At 35.6% G+C, this 12,034-nt stretch overlaps 3 protein-coding genes across 5 annotated transcripts in view; all 3 read left to right on the forward strand.

Moving 5' to 3' along the window:
- LOC115224116 (zinc finger protein OZF-like) overlaps nt 1-11,430 on the forward strand; it is a 41,492-nt gene extending 30,062 nt beyond the window's left edge. The window contains exon 5 of the mRNA XM_036512919.1: nt 11,379-11,430. The gene's annotated coding sequence lies outside the window, so the exon portion shown is untranslated. The remainder of the gene's footprint in view (nt 1-11,378) is intronic.
- LOC115223874 (zinc finger protein 208-like) overlaps nt 1-12,034 on the forward strand; it is a 162,734-nt gene that overhangs the window by 86,737 nt on the left and 63,963 nt on the right. The gene's annotated exons all lie outside the window — the stretch shown is intronic.
- Nucleotides 6,199-12,034, forward strand: part of LOC118767778 (zinc finger protein OZF-like) — a 43,170-nt gene continuing 37,334 nt past the window's right edge. Inside the window, exons 1-3 of one of the 3 annotated variants that reach the window (XR_005003693.1) lie at nt 6,199-7,177; nt 7,918-8,060; nt 8,286-8,494. Coding sequence is in view for 1 of the 3 variants with exons in the window: in XM_036512921.1 (XP_036368814.1) it covers nt 6,307-7,177; nt 7,918-7,982 (936 nt within the window). In the remaining 2 variants the exon portion in view is untranslated. Of the gene's footprint in view, nt 7,178-7,917; nt 8,061-8,285; nt 8,706-12,034 lie in introns of those variants that run through there. The other 2 variants (XR_005003692.1, XM_036512921.1) reach the window with 2 other exon arrangements.

Here is a 12,034-nt window from a genome sequence, read left to right on the forward strand (position 1 = left end):
CTGGTATTGCTCTAGTGAAACTCTCCTTGATAATACTCCACAGTGTTGTCGCAAGTCATGAAGTCTGAAGTTCTGAGATGCCAATCGACAGATGCTGGAAGTTGTGGTCCTCACCCATCCATCTATCCTCGCATAGGGGGGTGGGGCGCCATCTTGTTAAAACCAGCAATCATTGAAACCCACATTCAACCACTGGAGCTGTGAAACAAACCAATCCCTTTAACATGGCAAGGTAAGACTGCTGGTTAACAGAGCCCTCCAATAAATAAGGTCCTATTAAGTGCTTACTCGATATAGCGACCCAAATTATCACATGCGTGGGGGTGTGCTTAACTTCTTCATAATAGTGCAGCAGCCTTTGCAACAATCACCAAAGCACAGCTTCGGGATCTTATCGGTTTGAATGGCAGTTTATTCTAGCGGTGTCATATGAAATTGTCACCCATGATTATGACCCTAGTATCGATCTATTGCATTTCAATCTGTTTTAGGGTAATGGGTGGGGGAAGGGTATCTTTTTTTCTTCAGATATGTACATAAACCCAATCTGTTTCTTAAACGAGGGACATATTCATACGGCACAGAATGTTTTTTTTACCTCAATAGACGTTATTGATTGGTTGAAATTGCAGAAATTGAAGAAAAAAAATAACAAATATCTTACAAACCATAGAATTTTCTCAATGAAGCCAAGAGAAAAAGATGTTTTATAAACACATTCTACCAGTATACGAAGTTTTAAAGTGTTTAGTTACCTAGAAATTATGTTAAAAAACTGCCGTTCAAACCGAAAAAATCCGTTAATTTTTTAATTGAAAATTTAGATAATTTCATATTTACATATGTAACACATACATAATACAAATCCAAGGCCGAAGAAAACACAAACGAGCGAAAAAAAACAGAGAAAAGGCATAAATTCAACATCAATATACATCTTGTTAATATTCTAAAGATTAAAGCAATTTTTTTTTTTTTGAAAATGATATTTTTAAAACGTATTTATTCTATCTGGTTTTGATATTTTACTTCTAAGAAAAATTAAACCTCGACTAGAAACATTGTGGTGCACCTGAGCACTGTATACAATAATTTTATTATTCAGCACCACATATTGTGCTGATATCTGCAAGTGAAAAGCTATCATAGCGGTTTCTAATATTTGGGTTCGAAAGTACGGCTAGAGACTAAGAACTCGGCTACAATTCTTGGTGAAGATCTCTTGGAAATTTGATGCGGAATCAAGTAAATGACACATTGATGGATCTCATTCCAACTGTCAGATATTTTCTTTGGTAGTTTGGTAAAAACACTCAACGTTCTGTGCATCTGGAAAACGGTGAGTTGATAAACATAGTTTTTAATACCGTAATAATGTATTTAAATAATAGAATCGTGTTTCTCTTGACTGATAATGGTAAGAGTTCTGATCAAAGAATTCCATTTAACCCCCATCGGTCTCTCACGGATTTCTGGATCGAAGCACACTTTGTGGATCTTTTCGGTTTGACCGGCAGTTTTTAAAAATAATTTCTAGTTAACTAAACACTTTTAAACTTCGTATACTGGTAGAATGTGTTTATAAAACATCTTTTTCTCTTGGCTTAATTGAGAAAATTCTATAGTTTGTAAGATATTTGTTGTTTTTTTCTTCAATTTCAACCAATCAATGACGTCTATTGAGGTAAAAAAAACATTCTATGCCGTATGAATATGTCCCTCGTTTAAGAAACAGATTAGGTTTATTTACATTTCTGAAGAAAAAAAAGACACCCTTCCCCCACCCCTAACCCTAAAACAGATTGAAATGCAATAGATCGATACTAGGGTCATAATTATGAGTGACAATTTCATATGACACCGCTAGAAAAAAACTGCCGTTCAAACTTACAAGATCCCACTTTGTAACTTGTCTTAACATTTTTAGTTTTTGGTAGTTTCAGGAAATTTTTGTCACTTTGTCTTTTACAAAACTCCTGCGATGAAGCAACAACAAAAAAAAATTTGATAAATACATAAAATGTAATTTGAACTTTCGAAAAAAGAAAAATTTATAATCAAGGTTTTAAAACGCGAACATTATGAATCTTGCATGATTTTAGTTTTTATTTTTTCATTTCAGAATAAAAATTGAAAATGTTGAGCTGTAATTTTGCGCTTCAATGGAATTTTTATTTGATCTGTATTAACTTCAAAAAGTGATTATTTACGATGATTAAGCGTGAAAAAAAAGGGGGTATTCTTTCGTAATGTGTTGGAACTCACAGCATTCGTTAATTTCCGTAAAAGAAATCTTGGGTTGGGGAAATGTACATTTTCTTTGATCTCACGATAAAGTGAAACAGAAATTTGACAGGGACATGTCGGTGAGGATGCGAGACAAAGTGTGTTTTGTGTGTATGTGTGAGAGAAAAAGAAAGAGAGATGTTTTGCTGTGTGTGTGCGTGAGAGAGTAACAGCGTATATTTTTTATTGAATTTTCCTCGAATCCGTTTTTGAGTGTGGGTGATCGAGTGAGAATGAGAGAGGTGTGTGTTGTCGGAAAGAGAGAAAGAGCGTAAATTTTATTTACTTTTTCTCGCATCCTTTTTTTAGTGAGTGTGTACACACAGCAACACACACATCTCTCTCTCTCTCTCTCAGTCAAATACACACTCACTAAAGAGATGCGAGAATGTAAAAAAGGAGAAAGCAAAGTCTTCAGTGTGAGTATTTTGGTTTGCGGGGTCAACTGCCTCCTCCGCTTCATTTTTTTGTTAATCACTCATTCTCATTTAATTGTTTGTTTATTCATATGTTTCGTCTCATTCGATACCCTGACTCCAACGTTTGTTTTGTCCCCTCTTTTTCTCAACCTTATGGTGAATAAAGAAATACTCTCTCTCTTTCTCTCTCTCTCAGTCAATCACTCAAAAAAAGATGCGAGAAAAATTAAATTCAAAAAATTTACGCTGTTACACTCTCCCTCACACACAAACACATCTTTCTCTCTCCCTCACACACACTTTATGTCTCACACTCCCTGTCGACATATACACACATCCCTATCAGATTTTCACTTTATCGTAAGATCAGAGGAAATGTACATTTCCACCCACAAGAGAAAAAACAAAATTTTTACGAAAATTACCGAACGCTGTGTGTAAACAGCTGTTCTGTTTCTGTTTGACGTATTTTGAACGCATAACGAAAGAATACCAAAAAAGAGCTTTTCTTTTTGAGAGTAACCTCGAAACGAACGTTTTTATGAATTTTAAGTTTTTGGCAAAATATTGCCATAATAAACACTGCCGTTTATTGTGATATATGTAGGTGTATGTGGAGTCTGCAAATGTATGAACTTTGTACCACTGTCATTGCATAATGTAATGTAAATAACAATTTATGAAAATAAGGGATCTTTTCGGTTTGACCGGCAGTTTTTTAAAATAATTTCTTTGTAACTAAACACTTTTAAACTTCGTATACTGGTAGAATGTTTATAAAACATCTTTTTCTCTTGGCTTTATTGAGAAAATTCTATCGTTTGTAAGATATTTGTTGTGTTTTTTCTTCAATTTCAACCAATCAGTGACGTCTATTGAGGTAAAAAAACATTCTGTGCCGTATGAATATGTCCCTCGTTTAAGAAACAGATTGGGTTTATTTACATTTGTGAAGAAAAAAAAGACACCCTTCCCCCACCCCTAACCCTAAAACAGATTGAAATGCAATAGATCGATACTAGGGTCATAATTATGAGTGACAATTTCATATGACACCGCTAGAAAAAAACTGCCGTTCAAACTTACAAGATCCCACTTTGTAACTTGTCTTAACATTTTTAGTTTTTGGTAGTTTCAGGAAATTTTTGTCACTTTGTCTTTTACAAAACTCCTGCGATGAAACAACAACAAAAAAAAATTTGATAAATACATAAAATGTAATTTGAACTTTCGAAAAAAGAAAAATTTATAATCAAGGTTTTAAAACGCGAACATTATGAATCTTGCATGATTTTAGTTTTTATTTTTTCATTTCAGAATAAAAATTGAAAATGTTGAGCTGTAATTTTGCGCTTCAATGGAATTTTTATTTGATCTGTATTAACTTCAAAAAGTGATTATTTACGATGATTAAGCGTGAAAAAAAAGGGGGTATTCTTTCGTAATGTGTTGGAACTCACAGCATTCGTTAATTTCCGTAAAAGAAATCTTGGGTTGGGGAAATGTACATTTTCTTTGATCTCACGATAAAGTGAAACAGAAATTTGACAGGGACATGTCGGTGAGGATGCGAGACAAAGTGTGTTTTGTGTGTATGTGTGAGAGAAAAAGAAAGAGAGATGTTTTGCTGTGTGTGTGCGTGAGAGAGTAACAGCGTATATTTTTTATTGAATTTTCCTCGAATCCGTTTTTGAGTGTGGGTGATCGAGTGAGAATGAGAGAGGTGTGTGTTGTCGGAAAGAGAGAAAGAGCGTAAATTTTATTTACTTTTTCTCGCATCCTTTTTTTAGTGAGTGTGTACACACAGCAACACACACATCTCTCTCTCTCTCTCTCAGTCAAATACACACTCACTAAAGAGATGCGAGAATGTAAAAAAGGAGAAAGCAAAGTCTTCAGTGTGAGTATTTTGGTTTGCGGGGTCAACTGCCTCCTCCGCTTCATTTTTTTGTTAATCACTCATTCTCATTTAATTGTTTGTTTATTCATATGTTTCGTCTCATTCGATACCCTGACTCCAACGTTTGTTTTGTCCCCTCTTTTTCTCAACCTTATGGTGAATAAAGAAATACTCTCTCTCTTTCTCTCTCTCTCAGTCAATCACTCAAAAAAAGATGCGAGAAAAATTAAATTCAAAAAATTTACGCTGTTACACTCTCCCTCACACACAAACACATCTTTCTCTCTCCCTCACACACACTTTATGTCTCACACTCCCTGTCGACATATACACACATCCCTATCAGATTTTCACTTTATCGTAAGATCAGAGGAAATGTACATTTCCACCCACAAGAGAAAAAACAAAATTTTTACGAAAATTACCGAACGCTGTGTGTAAACAGCTGTTCTGTTTCTGTTTGACGTATTTTGAACGCATAACGAAAGAATACCAAAAAAGAGCTTTTCTTTTTGAGAGTAACCTCGAAACGAACGTTTTTATGAATTTTAAGTTTTTGGCAAAATATTGCCATAATAAACACTGCCGTTTATTGTGATATATGTAGGTGTATGTGGAGTCTGCAAATGTATGAACTTTGTACCACTGTCATTGCATAATGTAATGTAAATAACAATTTATGAAAATAAGGGATCTTTTCGGTTTGACCGGCAGTTTTTTAAAATAATTTCTTTGTAACTAAACACTTTTAAACTTCGTATACTGGTAGAATGTTTATAAAACATCTTTTTCTCTTGGCTTTATTGAGAAAATTCTATCGTTTGTAAGATATTTGTTGTGTTTTTTCTTCAATTTCAACCAATCAGTGACGTCTATTGAGGTAAAAAAACATTCTGTGCCGTATGAATATGTCCCTCGTTTAAGAAACAGATTGGGTTTATTTACATTTGTGAAGAAAAAAAAGAAACCCTTCCGCCACCCCTAACCCTAAAACAGATTGAAATGCAATAGATCGATACTAGGGTCATAATTATGGGTGACAATTTCATATGACACCGCTAGAAAAAACTGCCGTTCAAACCGAATAAATCCTTGCAGTAAAAGATTATATCTATAGTTTATCAATATAGAATTAATGTAAAATTTCACTGTTGAATCTCCATTTTTTAGAATATCTTTGTAATCTTAAACTATTTCTCAATCATTTCAGAACATCAGATGACATTGTCATTTATTGCCACTTACAGAGAAAAGGAAGGTGATATACAGAAGAGCCACAACTCTGTGAGTGTCTCATTGAATTAATGACAGTTACTGAGAGTTGATTCTTCCAAGTGAAACGTTTCTCCTGATTGTCTGGAAGGTCTATGAGAAGATTTTGTGTTCTAATTGGATTTGGACTGATTTACTAAGAAGTTTGCTACCTCATTCTTATAACAATAAAGAAGCTTGCTACCTCATTCTTATAACAATAAAGAAGCTTGCTACCTCATTCTTATAACAATAAAGAAGCTTGCTACCTCATTCTTATAACAATAAAGAAGCTTGCTACCTCATTCTGATAACAATAAAGAAGCTTGCTACCTCATTCTGATAGTCACAAAGATAACAGTTGATGCAGGTATTGCATTAGAACAGTTTTCATCAGTGCAGTAAAGGGGAAAATATATAACTGTTGTGTGACAAAAAAAAATAAGAAGAATGGATTTTTCTGAAAAATTGCCAAAGAAGGAGGAAAAATCATCACACTCGTGTGATATCTGTCATAAGACATTTTCTCTGAAGGGTAACCTTACCCATCATAAACTGATTCACAGAAAGAGGCCACATTATTGTGATACCTGTGGTAAATCTTTCTCTCAAATGCATTTATTAACCACCCACCAACGCATTCACACTGAAGAGAAACCATACGAATGTCATATTTGTGCCAAATCATTCGCAGTAAAAAATAGCTTAATCAAACACATAGATATTCATACAGGTGAAAAGCCATATCACTGTGATATCTGTGGTAAGTCATTCTTGCGTAAGCATTCCTTGGTTGTTCACAAACATGTCCATACTGGAGAAAAGCCACATGCCTGTGACATCTGTGGTAAATCTTTCTCTCGAGTACATCATTTGATTACTCACAAGAATTTCCATATAGGTGAAAGACCATATAGATGTAATATCTGTGGTCAGTCGTTCATTTTGAAAAGTCACTTAAATGGTCACAAACGTACTCACACAGGTGAAAAACCATATCACTGTGATATCTGTGGTAAATCATTCTCCCAGACGAACGGCCTAACCAGTCACATTCGTATTCATACAGGTGAGAAACCCTTTCAGTGTAATATTTGTGGTGAGTCATTCTCTGAAAGGGGCAATTTAGCTAAACACAAATACCTTCATACGGGGGAGAAGTCTTATCACTGTGATATCTGTGGAAGAGCATTCTTTCAAAAAGTACACTTAAATTCTCACCTACGTATTCATACTGGAGAGAGACCGTATCCCTGTAAAATCTGTGATAAATCTTTCAGTAACAGAAGCACATTAACTGTTCACAAACGTGTTCATACAGGTAAATAAATATATCACTGTGATGTTTGTGCTAAACCATTCTCCTATGGTCATGTTTTAAATACACACAATTGTATTCAAAATGGGGAAAGCCATATCATTGTAACATCTGTGGGAAGTCATTCTCTGTAAAAGTTCATATTAAGTAGACAGAAATACACTTATATCTACAGGACAGTATCTATACCACTGTCATCTCTATATCTACATATATATATATCTCTCTTATTATAATATATATATAAATAGCAAAATGTCTGTGTGTGTGTCCTTTATACAAATCCACAATTTTTCAGTTAGGGGGCTCGCACTTTCTATGGTCATTCAAAACTGTCCAAGGGTGGTCGTGCACATCTTTACATTTCCCCAGTCACCCTGCAAAGCCATTAAAAAATCAATAGAAGTGACTTTTTTGTGAATTTTCTATCCAAAACCCAATCAAAATGCCCGAAACTTGATACGCCAATTGAATGCCAGCTAGCTGTATGTGATTGGTAAGAGATTTGGACAGTACTCACATGTATGTACGCACGCACGCAGCTGTATATGCATGCACTAGCACTATGACCCAGCGTTGCCGGGTCATAGTGCTAGTGTGTTATAAATCATTCCCTGAAACCCCAGTCATTTAAGTATTTTCAGATGTATTTGTACAGGTGAGATACTCTACCAGCACGATATTTGTGGTAAATCTTTCTTACAAATTACTGACATAAGGAAGCACAATTTCATTTTTTGCAGGAGAAAAACCATATCACTGTAATATCTGTGATAAATCATTCTCTGTAAGAAGTGCTTTAACTACTCACGAATGCATTTGTTACAGGTAAAAAATCACACTTGTCATGTCTGTAGCTAATCATTTTCTGAAAATAGTGATTTAATTAACCCTTTAGTGTTCAGATTATTCTGTCAAATGTGATGTTTGTATATTCAAAATGGTTTGAATTAATCATGCATTATCTTGTAGTTTAGATATTTCAGTGATGTAATTTTTCAGTTTTAGAATGACATGGTAGGGCTGAGGTGAGAGGCGAGAACTGGTCAGTTTCAATATAAAACAGGTTAAATATTTTGTCCGGATATGGCCAGTTTGAATGCTAAAGGGTTTAAACACAGATATATTCATTGTAAAGCAAAGCTATATCACAGTTATACCTGTGGAAGGAAATTCTTTGTAATAAATGACTCATCTAAGTATAAAGATACATTTTGTGAAGTGGGTGGTAAATGAACAGAGACATCAGCACTCTAATGTTGTCAGCGACATGACAACTTCTTCAATTCTGGTTCCACAATAAAATATGTCCAGTACAATGTGAAATTCATGATGATGATATCTCAGGAAGGCAGTCATTAAAACCATCCACCAAAAATGGAAAAGAGAAATGAAATGTTTTCCCTGACTCATCCAGGACTTAGAAAGGAGCTTTCCTTTTTGTTATGGTAACAATAATTATAAATTCATTAAATATATTGTATTGGTTATTGATTGATTAGCTGTTATTAAAATGACTTGTGTTTTAACAAGATTGAATTGCTGTTCACTTTCGTTTTCCATTTTATTGAATTCAATTATGTTTAACATTTACTTATTTTAATTATCCTTAACTTTGCAAACTGATTCATTCTCTATTTCGGACCTTCACTAAAACCTTGCTTACTTAACCTTTTCGTTACAGTATTTATTTTGAGATGCTCTGTGTTTCTTTCAATTACTTTAAATATAACAAAGAATTTGGTAAAATAACTTAGTTATCATTCAGCTAGTGTTAGGAACATAAATTGTGACTAAGGTTTGGTGGAAGATTTTAATTCAAAACTTATGAAAACAAGACATTTGTACTCAGAGCCAGAGGCAGTTTCAGCCGGGTTGGTAATGAAAGGGTTAAATGCACATTCAGCTTCAGACTGGCACCAGTTGAGAAAAGAATAAGATGAAAAGTATTTCAGTTATTTCTAAACTGAAGTTGAGAAAAGCTTTTATTAAAATTAATGTAATTTATGATGCATTTTTTTCCAATATAATACAATTCATAAAAAATTCTACTTTTAAGAATAATGCAAGACAATTAAAAATCACAGTTGTAGCCAGAGGCCTTAACCTGAAAAGTGCACAGCCTCACCTCTTTGTATTTAAGCCATCTACCTCACAAAATTAAAGAATTTCTATCCATATTTTTAATGTGATCCCCTCTAAGATTAATCAAGTTTCACCAAGAGTTCATAGTCTGTTTATAGCCTTTTTAAATATCTCAATATTAGGACATTACCAGGGATTAAAATATTGTCACATGCTGGCTTTGAAAATTTAAAAATAGACTTAACTCTCACTAAATGATGAAATCAATCACCAAAACTGCAACGAATGGCTTAACAGTCAATCTCTCAATAAATATGCACGAGATGTAGATGGGTCTCAAGTTCATAATATGCTGCTGGAGGCAATCAATTCAGAAGTAATCACATTTTTGAAAGGAGTGTTTTCAGTATAGCATATGTAATTGAACTAACATAGATGCAGGCCTGGGTATGTGGTTAAGAGGTTTGCTTTGCAACCATATGTTTTGGGTTCCATCCTAGAATGCAGCACCCTGGGTAAGATTTTTTTCTGTAACATACCTGGGCCAACCAATGTATTACGTTTGAATTTGTTCAACAGGAACTGTAGAAAGCTTGTCTTGTGTGTGAGAGGCTGTTGATATTCATTGTTTGCCCCTATTTAAGGGAAAATGTGTGGATGTTGGTATCTCAACTGGTTGCAGCCATGTTGGGGCTTTACCTTAAAGAATTTTAGTCAAACAGATTGACCCCTATACATTTTTTGTTTTTTAAGCCAGCAATTTATTTTATTGGTCTCTTGCTGAACAGCTAAGTTACAGGGACATAAACTCATCAAGTAATGGGAGAGGTGGGGGCACTGGTAAAACGCCTTGGTTGTGATGGTCTCATCATATACACTCTGATCCTCATCTTTACTTGCCTGACCTTCATCAACTGATGAAGCACTGGGGCTAACATTTCTTGCACAAAGTCATTATACAGCTCATTGCCTTCCGTACCATCCATGGAATCTTGAGATCCCGCACTTCAAAAATGATGTCGTCACAAGTTCACTTGGCATTTCAGTTCATGAATCTATCACACATTGGCAAACCATCTTAAGGTCAGGGCATTTAAAGTTCCCAGCCCTTGTCACCATTAGTCATCCATTCATTCCTCTTGACACGCATGTTCACCTTAAAAGGCTGGTTCACCGACACGTCAAGTGGCTGAAGCACAGATGTACATCCACCTGAAATCACAGCTCAGTATGTACAATGCCCCTTTAATCTATTTTTTATGCTGTCGATCAGATGAGCCCTGAACATATCTCATACAAGAAGTGACTTTGAATTAATCATAGCCCCTGGGTGTCTGAACCACACGTCATTTAACCAGTTCATCAATATGGTTTCATCCACCCACCCTTTCTCCTGAACATACACCACTATGCCTTTCGGAAACTTCTCTTTCAGGAAAGTCTTTCTTTTGAAAACAACAACCATGTTAATTTTCATAAGTCAGCCATACAAGCCAAAATTGTAGTGAAGTGGGCCTTGTTGCTCCCTGAAGTTTTTACTGAAGCTGTGTTTTTTTTCTTTAACGTCGACTGTTCGAGTTCCAACCATATCTAAAAAAGGGGTGTCTCATCCATATTACTGCTTGCTTCCAAGGTAGACTTGTGGTTCTTTTGTAGGTCTATTACATACCAATAGAAGGAATCGACTTTGCTCTCTGTCAGTGGGTAATTCATGTGTGATATGAGTCCTTTGTCTCAGCATAAGATTGTGGCATTTCATAAACCTTATACACCAGCCAGACGATGCATTAAAGTTGGATATATCATGTTCTTTAGTCACTGGAAAAGCCCACAATCTAATGATGTTTCTCATGACAAGTCCGTTTATGCATAGTTCAGTCACCCAGCCTCTCAAAATAGTCTCCATCTCCTCATTGGGACTCATTCCTATCCCAATTTTCTTTAACGATTTGACATCAACGGATTTAATTTTTTCTTTCAAATGCCAATCCCTAACCATTTTTTCTGAGACCCCAAATTCTCTTTCTGCAACTCAATTTGAATGCGATTTCGCATATTCAACAACTTTCAGCTTGAAAGTCATATATGATTTCTTCTTTTTCTTCATGTTAACTTATAATATCATCATCATCATCATCGTTTAGCGTCCGCTTTCCATGCTAGCATGGGTTGGACGGTTCAACTGGGGTCTGGGAAGCCAGAAGCCTGCACCAGGCCCAGTCTGATCTGGCAATGTTTCTACGGCTGGATGCCCTTCCTAACGCCAACCACTCCGTGAGTGTAGTGGGTGCTTTTTACGTGCCAGGGGAGGCTGGCAAACGGCTACGATTGGATGGTGCTTTTTATGTGCCACCGGCACGCGGCCAGTTGGGGCAGCGCTGGCAACGGCCACATCTGGATGGTTCTCTAACATGCCACTGGCCCTGGTATCACAGCTGCAATTTCCATTGATGTTGATCGATTTCGATTCTATAATAATAATAATGAAATTATTGTATACAGTGCTCAAGTGCACCACAACTTGTCAAAAGTGCGTATAAAGCATATGCAGTAATGTACAAATGTCTGGAAAGCGAACAGTGTATGAGTCAGATACATGCTTGCGTGTGTATGGAGGGGAGAAAATCAGGTGTAGTGTTGGCGAATCTCAGGAAGTATGGAAGTTTTGAAGGATGCAATGCTCCAACAACTAACAACTGATGCCAGCAGTTTGTTCCATGCTTCAGCAACTCTTAGCGTGAAAAAATGTTTCCGAAAGTCATGGGAGCTGTGCTG

Source organism: Octopus sinensis, linkage group LG24 (assembly GCF_006345805.1).
Source record: "Octopus sinensis linkage group LG24, ASM634580v1, whole genome shotgun sequence".
NCBI lineage: Eukaryota > Metazoa > Mollusca > Cephalopoda > Octopoda > Octopodidae > Octopus > Octopus sinensis.